Consider the following 14,709-nt stretch of genomic DNA (forward strand, 5'->3'; position numbering starts at 1 on the left):
TCGTCCGCAAACTTCAGGAGTTTCACAGAGGGGTCCCCTGAGGTGCAGTCATTAGTGTAGAGGGAGAAGAGCAGTGGGGAGAGCACACACCCCTGGGGGGCGCCGGTGTTGACTGTCCGTGTGCTGGATGTGATGGACCCCAGCCTCACCTGCTGGGTCCTGCCAGTCAGGAAGCTGGAGATCCACTGACAGGTGGGGGGTGGCACAGAGAGGTGGGAGAGCTTGTGGTGGAGGATGTCAGGGATGATGGTGTTGAATGCCGAGCTGAAGTCCACAAACAGGATCCTCACGTACGTCCCTGCAGAGTCCAGGTGCTGTAGGATGTAATGCAGTCCCATGTTGACTGCATCCTCAGCTGACCTGTTTGCCCGGTAGGCAAACTGCAGGGGGTCCAGCAGGGGTCCTGTGATGTCCTTCAGGTAACTCAGCACCAGGCGTTCAAAAGACTTCATGACTACAGAAGTCAGGGCGACGGGCCTGTAGTCATTCAGTCCTGTTATGGAGGGTTTCTTTGGGACTGGGATGATGGTGGAGCGTTTGAAGCAGGAGGGCACCTCACACAGCTCCAGAGATCTGTTGAAGATCCGGGTGAAGATGGGGGCCAGCTGGTCCGCGCAGGCCCTCAGACATGAGGGGGAGACACCATCAGGTCCTGGAGCCTTCTTGATCTTTTGTCTCTGGAACTGCTGGCACACATCCTCTTCACGGATCGTCAGTACGGGTGGGGTTGCAGAGGGGGGGGAGCTGTCCAGGGGGGCAGGTAGTCTTTTGTTGATGGGATGAGTGGGGGGTGTGAAGGAGTCTGTTTCAAACCTGGTGTAAAACAGATTCAGCTCCTCAGCCAGATGAGGGTTCTCCACAGGGTGGGGGGATGGTCTCTTGTAGTTGACGGCCTCCTGAAGGCCCCTCCACACCGACGCAGGATCGTTAGCTGAGAATTGTCTTCTCAGCTTCTCAGAGTAGCTCGGATGGATGGATAGACAGATGGATGGATGGATGGATGGATGGATGGATGGATGGATGGATGGATGGATGGATGGAAGGATGGATGGATAGATGGATGGATGTATGGATGGATGGACGGATGGATGGATGCATGGACGGATGGATGGATGGATGGATGGATAGACGGATGGATGGATGGATGGATGGATAGGCTGATGGATGGATGGAAGAATGGACGGATGGATGGATGGATAGGCTGATGGATGGATGGATGGATGGATGGATGGATGGATGGATGGATGGATGGATGGATGGATGGATGGATGGATGGATGGACGGATGGATGGATGGATAGGCTGATGGATGGATGGATGGATGGATGGATGGATGGATGGATGGATGGATGGATAGATGGATGGATGTATGGATGGATGGATGGATGGATGGAAGAATGGACGGATGGATGGATGGATAGGCTGATGGATGGATGGATGGATGGATGGATGGATGGATGGATGGATGGATGGATGGATGGATGGATGGATGGAAGAATGGACGGATGGATGGATGGATAGGCTGATGGATGGATGGATGGATGGATGGATGGATGGATGGATGGATGGATGGATAGATGGATGGATGTATGGATGGATGGACGGATGGATGGATAGATGGATGGATGTATGGATGGATGGACGGATGGATGGATGCATGGACGGATGGATGGATGGATGGATGGATGGATGGATGGATGGATAGACGGATGGATGGATGGATGGATGGATAGGCTGATGGATGGATGGAAGAATGGACGGATGGATGGATGGATAGGCTGATGGATGGATGGATGGATGGATGGATGGATGGATGGATGGAAGAATGGACGGATGGATGGATGGATAGGCTGATGGATGGATGGATGGATGGATGGACGGATGGATGGATGGATGGATGGATGGATGGATGGATGGATAGATGGACGGATGGATGGATTGATGGATGGATGGATGGATGGATGGATGGATGGATGGATGGATGGACGGATGGATGGATGGATGGATGGATGGATGGATAGATGGACGGATGGATGGATGCATGGACCGATGGATGGATGGATGGTTGCATGAAAATATGGATGGATGATGGAGATGGAGGTGTGTCTGTCAGTCTGTACTCAGGTTTTTGCCCCTCTGTGTTTCTCTGCAGGAAGGAGACATGTGGTCGTCAGTGAACTGCACGCTCTGCGCCTGCGTCAAGGGAAACATCGAGTGCCGACCCAAACAGTGTGTACCAATCACCAGCTGCCCCTCGGTGAGTCACAGGCCCACCAGCCAATCACGGGCTTAGTCTCTGATTCAGGATCCACATTAAGGTCTTTGAGTTCTTAAGCTCTTCAGGATTTATTCTGGTCTAGACCTCCATCAGACGAAGATGAGGATGTAGGAGACGTCTGAACTTGGACTTGGTGTTCTCTGGGTTTAGGTCCAGACCTGCAGGTCCCTGTTAGCTCGAGGCTGGAGATGATTTGTTAGCTGCAGCTCTGTCTCTGTCCACACTCTGACCCCTCTGACACTCAGGTTTTACAGCCCGTGACCAACTGCATCATTTTCCCTCCTCATGTGTGACGTCTCCAAACACCCCCCCCCCCCTCGCTGGTACGGCGGCCAAAACCAACACTCAGCTCCACACGTAGGGAACGCAGAATGAGCCCAGACTGTGGGTGTGACTGTGTCTCACCTGTCGCAGAGGTGGCTCCGGGGGTCATGTGTCGGTCGGTGGGTGATGGAGTGGATTCCTCACATACCGTGGGCCGCTGACGGTCACGCAGTTAAAGCCGGTGTCAGCGTTAGTCCAGGTTCACACGCTTCCAGCGGTTACAACAAGCCCTCACCTGTTGTTTGTGGTCAGAGCGGCGGCTGAGGGCTGATGTCGGTGGGCTGCAGTCTGCGGTTAAAGTGAAGTTCCACCCGTTTTATCCTCCTGATTACTGGACCAGCACTCTTAGATGAGTATTTATACTTTACACTTTCAAGAGTTAACTTTTAAAAAGGAAAACCATTGCACAGGTGCATGGATGGGAAAAGGGAGTCCAGTTGTATGGAAGTTTATTAAAAAATACACTGACAACAGCAGTTTGGGTTTTACGCTGCCAAAACCGAACCCTAACCAAGTGTTCCTGTCTAATGTGAAGTGATAATTGTCAAATTAGACTTAACTTGAGCCACATTCACCTGACAAGTCCAGAAAAACTTCCAGAAACTAAACCAGTACATTTTGATTTCCCCATTTGCAGATATGTTTTTACATTGAAACAATCCAGGTGTCAGTTTTCTCACTTTTTCTGGACTTGTCAGGTGAATTTGTCACATTTTCAGTCTAAAACTTGATAGATTGCAGTTTTTGCAGTGTTTACTTTCACCTGTGAATACATTTTTTCACAAAACCCTGTTTGTGCACTGTATAGAATATACATAATGCATAATTAGGGTACTCGCACTAAGAGAGAGCCCTAATTTGACCCCCTAAACAGGCTCAAAAACTCACCAAAATATGCCAACACCTCAGATTCTACCTAAAATTTGACATAATACAAAAACCCACCCCCAACATACCGAAACGTGCTCTCTAGTGCCACCTAGGAACACTAAAACGACTCTCAACGGCAGTAGGTATGTTGTAAAGAGATCAAACTAACGTCAAAATGTTTGCCTCACAGAGACACACAAATTATATGCAGACACCCCTGATCTATCTCAAACAGGAAGCCTGCAATTTGCCCTTCAAAATAAAATTAGGCCACATTTTGGTGCCAGAAACGAAAATGATCTTCTCCTGGGCCATTAAAGGTATCAACTTGAAATTCACTCAGATGACAGAGTAGACCCTGCTTTACGAAATTTGTGAGGGAATTTGTTGTATCTTGAATGGTTTTTGAATGACAAGCCCTCAAAGTCAGTGAACCCCAAAAACGCGCTTTTAGCTCACACTTTTATAGTGAATGGGAGAGGAGGATCCAGCTCCACACAAGCTGCATCATAAGGCCTCTTCACAAAAAAGTCAAAGTTGCACAGCTTTAAAAATGACATGAATGGATTGCTGACAAAATTTACAACAAAAATATTTTAGTTTTAGAGAGATTTGGTAAAAATTGTGGCATATGAGGGGACGTTTCTAAAACTTTAGTCAGTTTCACTCCTCAGAGGGCAGCAGTAGGTGATGATGTCACAATGATTGAGAGTTCCGTGCAGCTGGTCATGTGACTCACTGAAAGCGGAAAAATGGAATGTGTAACAAATACACGTTTTAAAGGGATGAAACCTTGACAGTGGAGGTGAGACCGGCATGAAGGGAAGGGCTACGACCAGCGCTGCTCGCAGCTTTACTCTTGCTTTAATTTTTTTCAGAAAGCTGAGGTCGGGACTGCTCTCGAGTCAGACTCCAGACTGTGTCGGCGTGTTTTGCAGAATTTAACAAACTCTGACGTTTCCACAGGAAGGAGTTATTAGGAAAGGAACAGAGAGTGTTAGCTTAGATGGACGAGCAAGGGCATCCTGAGCCGACTGCTAATATGCAAACTCACACACCTGTCTCATGTTATCATGACTGTTACTCATTTCTCACAGAGGTCACACACACTGACACACACACACACTCTCCCATGCTGTCATCCTGCGGTCAGCGGCGGGTCGGCAGAGTGTGTGCCGCTCTCAGGAGACAGTGTGTCTCCGTACGGCCTTTTGTCTGTGTGACGTTTGAGTGACAGCGAAGAAGAGGTTCCCTATATTTAGGCCCCCTGAAAACCAATCTGTGTGTGTGTGTGTGTGAGAGAGAGTGTGTGTGTGCTCAGTTTGTCAAAAGGCAGCTCTCTTCAAAGGGAGAGACTGCCCTTTGTGCAGAGGTTAGGACGGTGGAGTGTGTATTGAGTGTACGTCTGCACGTGATGACAGACGGGAGGTGTGTGTGTCTCTCTTAATGTGTGTGTGTGAGAGAGGCAGGAAAAAAGAAGGGCTTCCCTGAGGCAACCAAAAGTGTGTGAAAGAGCCCTCTGATCTGCAGCTCTGATGAAACATACAGTACACACACACACACACACACAGACGCAGAGTTTCCCGTTACAGAGTTCAGCGGTTGAAGTGGGAGTATCGGTGTCTTTGTGGTCGTCCTGGTTTGACTGTGAACTTGTCGAAGTGGGAACTTTTCCCCCCGGTTCAGCCTTTCATTTGTGTTTGAGTGACGGCTGAAAACAGAACTGCAACCTTTGTTATCACTGCCAGTGAAACGTGTGTTTCCATCCACGTCGGATTAACCCTTCGCTGCCTGGACGCCTCATGTCTGGCTGATACGTGGCGACTAATAACCACTCTGATTTCATGGTTATTATTGGCAATCAGAACCAATCTGGGAACCATTTTTCTCCTGTTTTGGATTAATGAGTAATACATATATGAAGTTATCAGAATCATTCCTGTAGATTACTTTAGCCAGCAGCTGCAAATTTCTTTAAAGACCCTCAAAATCAATTCTCAAGTCACTAATAGTACGACAGAAAGGATCTATGTAGGGTTAGAGCTGGTGGTCTCAAACTTTTCAGCCTGTGACCCCCAAAGTATTGGTGCCGGAGACCATCAAATCTGACAGGAACAAGCAAACAAAAGGCCACTTATACTAAATTGAACACTGGGTAATGGATGGATAGAACAGTGTATCGACGGATGAATGAATGACCGGATGGCTAATGGTTGCATTAATAGCTAGATGGATTCATGGATCGATCTTAGCACTCTCCGCCCCCTTCATTAGGTCTACCTTGCTAGTACCCGGTTGGACCCCCTTTTTCCTTCAGATCTGCCTTAATCCTTGGTGGCATAGATCCAACAAGGTCCTGGAAACATTCCTCACAGAGTTTGGTCCATATTGACATGATAGCATCACACAGTTGCTGCAGATTTGTGGTCTGAACATCCATGATGAGAATCTCCCGTTCCACCACATCCCAAAGGTGCTCTATTGGATTGAGATCTGGGGACTGTGGAGGACATTTGAGTACAGGGAACTCATTGTCATGTTGAAGAAAGCAGTCTGAGATGATTCCAGCTTTATGACATGGAGCGTTATCCTGCTGGAAGTAGCCATCAGAAGATGGGTACACTGTGCTCATAAAGGGATGGACATGGTCAGCAACAATACTCAGGTAGGCTGTGGACTTTTTTTTTTTTTTTTTTCTTTTTATTCTTTTTTCTCTTTTTTCTCTTTTTTTCTCTTTTTTCTTTTTTTTCTTTTTCTTTCTTTTTTCCTTGTTTTTTCTTTTTTCTCTTTTTCCTTTTTTTCTTTTTTCTTTCTTTTTTCTTCTTTTTTCCCTTTTTTGTCTTTTGTCCTTTTTCTCTTTTTTCTCTTTTCTTCTTTTTTCCCCTTTTTCTTTCTTTTTTCTTTCTTTTTCCTTTTCATGTTTTCTTTTTTTTCTTTTTTCTTTTTTATTCTTTTTTTACCTTTTTTCTTTCTTTTTTCTTTTCTTCCTTTTTTCTTTTTTCCTTTTTTCTATTTTCCTTTTTTGTCTTTTTTCTTTTTTCTTTTTCTCTTTTTCTCTTTTTTCTCTTTTCTTCTTTTCCCCCCTGTTTTCTTTCTTTTTTCCTTTCTTTTCATTTTGTCTTTTTTTTTCTTTTGTCCCCACCCCCTCCCCCATTTTTTCTTTTTTCCTCTTTTTTTCTTTTTTTTCTTCTTTTTTTTTTCTGTGGACTTTAAACCATGCTCAGTTGGTACTAAGGGGCCCAAAGTGAGCCAAGAAAATCTCCAATCTTCTATTGTCCAGTTTTGGTGTTGCTGTGTGAATTGTAGCCTCAGTTTCCTGTTCTTAGCTGACAGGAGGGTCACCCGGTGTGGTCTTCTGCTGCTGTAGCCCATCTGCCTCAAGGTTGGACGTGTTGTGTGTTCAGAGATGCTCTTCTGCAGACCTCGGTTGTAACCAGTGGTTATTTGAGTTACTGTTGCCTTTCTATCAGCTCCAACCAGTCTGTCCATTCTCCTCTGACCTCTGGCATCAACAAGGCATTTTGTCCCACAGAACTGCTGCTCACTGGATATTTTCTCTTTTTGGGACCATTCTCTGTAAACCCTAGAGATGGTTGTGGGTTAAAATCCCAGTAGATCAGCAGTTTATGAAATACTCAGACCAACAACCACCACTAAATCACCTTTTTTTCCCATTCTGATGCTCGCTTTGAGCTGCAGCAGGTCGTCTTCACCATGTCTACATGCTGCCGTCTGATTGGCTGATTAGAAATTTGCGTTAACGAGCAGTTGGACAGGTGTGCCTAATTAAGTGGCCAGTGAGTGTATGTGTGGATGGTTAGATGGATGGATCTCCTTAAACGGCTGTCGTTTCTGGTCATTTTGCATTTCACTTTCTGTCGCTCCTTCTGCATCTCATTGTCTCTTGTTTCGTCTGTGTCTTCTGCAGAATAAGATCCTGAACAGGACCGGCTGCTGTCCCGTCTGCACTGAAAGTGAGTAAGTCCTCCTCGACCCTCATACGTCTCCAAACATTCAGACCAAAGTCTTGAATTTAAAGCCTTCAAATGCTAAAATAGATAACTTTATGCTTTTAGAGGAAATGAAAACAAACTCCAGTGTTAGCAGAGCATTTCCCATGAACCCCAGTCCAGACTGTGGTCGGGGAGTATGGCTTTAAATGTCCCGTTTCAGGACTACAAAGACTCCATAAAACGCCTCTTTTCACATTGAGACTATGGTTCAGCTGCTAAAGCAAACATGTGAAGCGTACCACAGATCCTGGTCTTACCTCTGAGTGACTCAGATTAATGTCTCAGTTTATTATTTATACACATTTCTTTCTGCTGGATGTCAGACATTCAAGATCCTTTCTTGTTTTCCTAGAATAAAGACAGGGACGTTTCTATTTTTCATTTTCTTGTGGTAATTTCAGAATTTTTTCTACGACCTCTTTGTTTTTGTTTCTTCTTTTCTTTTGCTTCATTTTCTTAACGTCTCTGTTTGCAGAGCCCGGCGTGTGCACCGTCTTCGGAGACCCTCACTACAACACCTTTGACGGCAGGACCTTTAACTTTCAGGGAACCTGTCAGTATGTTCTGACTCGGGACTGTGGTAGTGCCCCCTCTGGAGGACCTGGGAATAACGTCAACATCAACAGCCCAGACTCCAGCTTCGTGGTAAGAAGCTTTCTTTTATTCGGTGTAGTCTGCATGTTTTACAGCTTTAAAGATTACTGATCTTTCTATAAAATACAAAGAAAGAGGTTGTAATGTCACTTCTTATTTATGTATAAGACAAATTACATAGAAAATATGTGCCTCCATCAACATTAAATAAACTGGCTATTAAACTGATGTGTTGATCCTGCTTCTTGGTCAACTCCAACTGCACATTTAAGTAAATTTCTCAGTACTTTTTGGTGAACTTCTTGAAGTGCTACTAAGTGCGCCCCTTGATGCATTGCTTGGTTGCCCATCTTAATGTGCTTCCTGGTGCTTTTCCTTGGTGTGCTACTTGATGTGATTCTTGGTGCACCTCTTGTTGCCCTTTCTTGGGGCCCTTCATGATGTGCTCCTAGAAGCGCCCCTGCTGCCTCTTAATGTGTTTCTCGGTGCATTTTATGGTGTTTTTTTTGGTGCCTTTCTTGGTATGCTTCTTGGTGCACTGCTAGGTGCAGTTCTTTGTGATCTTCTCAAGGTGCCTGTCCTGGTGCACTTCTTGGTTGCCCATCTTAATGTGAATCTTGGTGCACCTCTTGTTGCCCTTTCTTGGTACCCTTCTTGATGTGCTCCTAGATGCACCCCTGATGCCTCTTAATGTGTTCTCCTTGGTGGCTTTTCTCGGTGTGCTCTTTGGTGCGCTGCTTGGTGCAGCTCTTGGTGCTGTGCCCAAGGTGCTTGTCTTGGTGTGTTCTTTGGTTGCCCATCTTAATGTGCATCTTGGTGTGCTACTTGATGTGATTTTTGGTTCACCTCTTGTTGCCCTTTCTTGGGGCCCTTCTTGATGTGCTCCTAGAAGCGCCCCTGATGCCTCTTAATGTGTTCCTCGGTGCATTTCATGGTGTTTTTCTTGGTGCCTTTCTTGGTGTGCTTCTTGGTGCGCTGCTAGGTGTGGTTCTTGGTGATCTCAAGGTGCCTGTCTTAATATGCACTTCTTGGTTGCCCATCTTGATGTGTATCTTGGTGCGCCTCTTGTTGCCCTTTCTTGGTGCCCTTCTCAATGTGCTCCCAGATGCGCTCCTGATGCCTCTTTAGGTGTTCTTCTTGATGCCCTTCTTGGTGTGCTTTTTGGTGCAATTCTTGGTTACACATCTCGATGTGCTACTTGGTGCCTTTCCTGGTGTGCTTCTTGCTTGGTTTGCTACTTGATGTGATTCTTGGTGCACCTCTTGTTGCCCTTTCTTGGGGCCCTTCATGATGTGCTCCTAGAAGCGCCCCTGCTGCCTCTTAATGTGTTTCTCGGTGCATTTTATGGTGTTTTTTTTGGTGCCTTTCTTGGTATGCTTCTTGGTGCACTGCTAGGTGCAGTTCTTTGTGATCTTCTCAAGGTGCCTGTCCTGGTGCACTTCTTGGTTGCCCATCTTAATGTGAATCTTGGTGCACCTCTTGTTGCCCTTTCTTGGTACCCTTCTTGATGTGCTCCTAGATGCACCCCTGATGCCTCTTAATGTGTTCTCCTTGGTGGCTTTTCTCGGTGTGCTCTTTGGTGCGCTGCTTGGTGCAGCTCTTGGTGCTGTGCCCAAGGTGCTTGTCTTGGTGTGTTCTTTGGTTGCCCATCTTAATGTGCATCTTGGTGTGCTACTTGATGTGATTTTTGGTTCACCTCTTGTTGCCCTTTCTTGGGGCCCTTCTTGATGTGCTCCTAGAAGCGCCCCTGATGCCTCTTAATGTGTTCCTCGGTGCATTTCATGGTGTTTTTCTTGGTGCCTTTCTTGGTGTGCTTCTTGGTGCGCTGCTAGGTGTGGTTCTTGGTGATCTCAAGGTGCCTGTCTTAATATGCACTTCTTGGTTGCCCATCTTGATGTGTATCTTGGTGCGCCTCTTGTTGCCCTTTCTTGGTGCCCTTCTCAATGTGCTCCCAGATGCGCTCCTGATGCCTCTTTAGGTGTTCTTCTTGATGCCCTTCTTGGTGTGCTTTTTGGTGCAATTCTTGGTTACACATCTCGATGTGCTACTTGGTGCCTTTCCTGGTGTGCTTCTTGCTTGGTTTGCTACTTGATGTGATTCTTGATGCACCTCTTGTTGTTTATTCTCGGTGCCCTTCCAGATGGGCTCCCAGATGCACTCCAAATGCCCCTTTATGTATTTGTCTTGGTGCATTTTATGTTTTTCTTCTTAGTGCGCTTCCTGTTGTGCTCCTTGGCTGCTTTTTGGTGTCATTCTTGCTGCACAACTTGGTGGGCTCCTGCTTAATATCATCTAATAAATTACGACTGAATCGCTTGGGGTAGGAAAATTTATGTGTTTAGTTTCTTGAAATAAAAAATGTGCAGTCTTTTTTCTTCAACATTGGACTCTTTCTGGACTTGTTAGGTGGATGTGGCTCCTGTTAAGTCCAAAATATCAATGTTTACTAAAAACAAGACTGAAACACATGGTTAGATTTCAGCTTTTGCAGTGCACTTTCTCTTTACTCAGCCCTTTTTGGTTATATTAGTCTCAGTGACGTCACCTGATGGTTTTAAAGGAGATATTACAGCAGAAGCAAAGAGAAACAAAGCGAGGAAGAAGAGCTGAAGCTTCCTGGCCGACAGCTGCTTCATGCACACCTCTAATTATACATAACTCCAAGACTTTATATGTGAAAAAAGACGTATTTATAATCCTCCTGAAAAGTTGGTTTAAAATATAATAAATAAACATGTTTTATTCTGCAGTGAAGATACACTCTCTAATGTGAGCTCTAAGGGGGATTTCATCACTTTTGATGCCAGCCTCAAGTGGACACTTGAGGAACTGCGGTCATTTTTATTTTACTTTTACACTAACTTTATTTTTCTCAGACTAGAGGTCATTAATCGCTCAGCTCAGTTTCCCTGAAGTTTTCCTTGGATAATCTTTGGTTTCTGTTCCAGGTTTTGGTGAAGAACGATGCTCGCCGCACACGATCCTTTTCCTGGACCCAGTCCGTCGAAATCCGTCTGGGAGCTCTGATCCTCAGCCTCCACCAACACCTGACAGTCCGGAGAAACGGCACCCGCATCGCCCTGCCCTACCACGGCCCAGGAGTTCACATCGACCTGGACGGATACCTGCTCAAACTCACCACCATCGCAGGTTGGAAGACACCTGTAGATTATCTGAGAAGGGTTTTAGTCGATAAGTCAGGAAACTGATAAAATAATCAGAGCGGCTATTTCCTGAAATAAAGATGCAGATTTCATCCTTATCTAGCTCTTATTCAGTTTATTGACTATCAGTCTAACATCAGTCCCTGATCTGGTCCCTCCCCCCCTCAGGTCTGGAGATCACGTGGGATGGAGACAGCTTCGTGGAGGTCGTCGCCGCTCCACATCTCCGCGGTCGCCTCTGTGGCCTCTGTGGAAACTACAACGGCCACAAACGAGACGACACCATGGGAGGCGACGGACATTTCAAGTTTGACGTGGACGAGTTTGCCGAGTCCTGGCGAGTCGAGGGCAACGAGGTCTGCTCCCAGCAGCACCCGCCTCGCCGGCCCACTTCCTTCCTGTGCCCCGGCAGCGTGAAGGTCAAGTTCCGCGCTCACAGAGAGTGCCAGAAGCTGAAGTCCTGGGAGTTTCAGAAGTGCCACCGCGTGGTCGACTTCGCTCCCTTCTACAGGTCAGAGAGTCTCTGCTTCTCAGAGAATACGAGAGTTCACGATGTTGATGAAACGTTTTATCAAATGTGGAGTAAAAACCAAAAGATGACAATTCAAATGTCACCCTCTTCTTCAGGTCGTGTGTGACTGATATGTGCGAGTGTCCGGTCCATAAAAACTGTTACTGTGAGTCCTTCATCGCCTACAGTCGGGCCTGTGAGAGGGAAGGAGTGCCCGTCATCTGGAGGCCCGACGCCGCCTGTATGGGTGAGTCAAGGATGTAACAAGCTTGATCAAAGGTCTACAACCTGCAGCTCTTTGACGCCTTAGCAGTGGCCTAATGTAGCTTCAAAAATACTATTCTAAGTCCATTGACACTGAATAAATTAATGTGTTAACATTTTGTTTAAGTAGATATGCATCTTACAATAAACCTTCAAATTGTTTAGGATTGTAGAAAAAAAAATTGAACTTGTGTGAATTTTTTTTATTTCAATTTTTATGACTTTTTTTAAATTAAGAAAAATATTTTTTTGGAGATGTTGCAAATGTTTTTAAATTATGCAAGTTTCATTTTTTCCAAATTATGCATCTTTGAAAAACTGTTAAAATTCCATTTAAAAAATGTGCAATTTTTTTAAATTCAATATTTTATGAAATTCTTTGTGAAAATTTATGAAATGTTTGCAAATTTAGGGGAAAAAAAACCCATTTTCTGGAGATGTTGCAAATGCTTTGAAATTATGCAAGTTTCAACTTTTTGGATTTATGCACTTTTGAGAAACTGTTTAAATTCCATTTTGAATAACTTGCTAATTTTATAAATTTAAAAATTTTATGAATATCTAGGAATTTTATGAAACAACAATTTTTCTTTTCTTTACAACTTAATGAAATGTTTGCAAATTTAGGGGGAAAAAATCCCAATTTTTTTGAGATGTTGCAAATGTTTTGAAGTCATACAAATTTCAATTATTTTAATGACTTTTAAAAAAAAATTCATATTCCGTTTTATTTTATTTTATTTTTTTTTAATTTTCACAATTTTTGAAAATCTAGCAATTTAATGAAATTACAATTTCACTTTTTTTTTTGCAACTTCACAAAATGTTTGCAATTTTTTTAGTCTTAAACTTTTGGGAAGTTTTTTTAATGCAATTTTTTTAAAATTTTGAAATTTTTTGAAAAAAAAAAAAGAAACTTATCAAAATTTAACAAATTTGGAAAAATGAGGAAATGTTAGACATTATAATTTACCAATTGATAAAAAATATTCACAAATTCTCCTGTTATCCAACCTTTGTATTCAATATACCCTCTAACTTAAATTTAAAATAATTTTTTTAAAGTCATTTTTAACATTTTATTTTCAGAGACAATATTTTCTCCTTTTTTTTTTACACCATTTATGCACACAAAATTTAACAGTGAGGATATATTGATCATATTTTTCACAAGGAGAAAAAAAAGTGTGACAACAATCACAAATGTTACAAAATGTGATTAAAAAAATAAAAAAGTGACTCTTCGGTTTTATTGAGGGTTAAGGTTTTCTTAGTTTGTGCTTCTTATTTTCTGCCTGTCATCATCAAACACTCAGGAGTCTAAAGTCTGAGTCCCTGAACTCTCCTCTCTCCGTCTTTCAGCCACCCAGTGTAAACACGGAGCAGTCTACGACACCTGTGGACCGGGCTGCACCAAAACCTGCGACAACTGGAACGAGATCGGGCCGTGTCACAAGCCGTGCGTGGCCGGCTGCCACTGCCCCGCCAACCTGGTCCTGTTTCAGGGACGCTGCATCAAACCCACATCCTGCCCTGGACGGTGACCCCTGTGATCCAGGTGGGAGGGGGGTCGATTAACAGTCACAGAGTCAGAGTCTGGGGGGGCCGGACACCCCGAGGGTCTCAGAGCGGACTGAGGAGATCAGACATGAAGAGGTACTCAGGGTCTCAGGAACACTGCAGAGGATGGAGACGCACCGTAGTACCATTCATCACCACTGGAGGCGCTACTTTGATCTGAAAAAGGAAAACAAACTCAGGAGCCCCTTTTCAGAGACCTCACACCCTCTGCCACGTTGCCACAGACTACCAGGAAACATTAGGAGCATGGACTCCTGTTTGAGCCAACATGGCGTCCCAGTTTCCTTCAGAAACATTCAAAAACGAGAAACTGAGCTTGAGGGAAACTCTGACGGCTCTCCTGATCTCTGTTCCTTCGTTTCATACTGTAAGCTATCAGATTTATATGAAAGACAGACAGCTTTTATATTATTATTGTTCTAATTATTATTAATATTATTATTTGTCGTTGATGTTGTTAATTTATCTATCGGTCTAATGATGTCGTAGCAGAGCCAGAATCATGAATATAAATGTGTTATAAATGATTGAAAGGGAAACAGAAGCTATTTATGTCTTTGTGTGTTCTGTTGTGTTACTGTTTGAAGAGAAATGTGACTCGGTCGTTGCAGCGCCGCGGGGAAAAACGCCGTCCTGTGCTCCGTGTACAGGCCGGCCGGCTGGCGTGGCTCGTGGAGAAGGAATCGCTGACACCGCTGATTTGAATCCCTAAAGGAGGTGACCAACGAGTTTCAACGGTAGAATAAAAAGATGTTAAATTAACCATAAAGAAAAGTGTTTCACTTCTTATGTCACTGATGTTTCATCAAACTGCTCAAAACCAACTGTTCACTGTGCTGCAGAATAATTTTCACTCCAATCAGCAGATTTAACAACTGTTGAGCTTTTAAAAATTGTTGTGGAATTATTATTTTCTAAGCATCTAAATATTACCAGTCAGGAACACAGCTTTGTTACACTTTTTATTCATCTTAAAGGCTGACAAACTTACTGATTCAGAGAAGAGGGTCAGATGTGTAAGAAAACATCTGTAAAGTGAAGTAATGTCGTCTCATAAAGATCAGCAACAGAGAATCCAGACCTCTCACTGTCTGAACGCGCTCAGTTCCAA

General features: G+C 44.3%; 1 protein-coding gene across 1 annotated transcript in view; it reads left to right on the top strand.

Annotated features, from left to right (window-relative positions):
* Positions 1 to 14,308, top strand: part of bmper (BMP binding endothelial regulator) — a 43,739-nt gene extending 29,431 nt beyond the window's left edge. Inside the window, exons 10-16 of the mRNA XM_074683774.1 lie at positions 2,152 to 2,256; positions 7,400 to 7,445; positions 7,960 to 8,129; positions 11,027 to 11,228; positions 11,411 to 11,753; positions 11,870 to 12,000; positions 13,380 to 14,308. Of these exons, the coding sequence (XP_074539875.1) occupies positions 2,152 to 2,256; positions 7,400 to 7,445; positions 7,960 to 8,129; positions 11,027 to 11,228; positions 11,411 to 11,753; positions 11,870 to 12,000; positions 13,380 to 13,561 (1,179 nt within the window). The 3' untranslated portion in view covers positions 13,562 to 14,308. The remainder of the gene's footprint in view (positions 1 to 2,151; positions 2,257 to 7,399; positions 7,446 to 7,959; positions 8,130 to 11,026; positions 11,229 to 11,410; positions 11,754 to 11,869; positions 12,001 to 13,379) is intronic.
* The last annotated feature ends 401 nt before the right edge of the window (positions 14,309 to 14,709 follow it).

Source organism: Halichoeres trimaculatus, unplaced genomic scaffold (assembly GCF_033239565.1).
Source record: "Halichoeres trimaculatus isolate MK-OKI-2021-1 unplaced genomic scaffold, fHalTri1.1 fHalTri1_scaffold_12, whole genome shotgun sequence".
Lineage (NCBI taxonomy): Eukaryota > Metazoa > Chordata > Actinopteri > Labriformes > Labridae > Halichoeres > Halichoeres trimaculatus.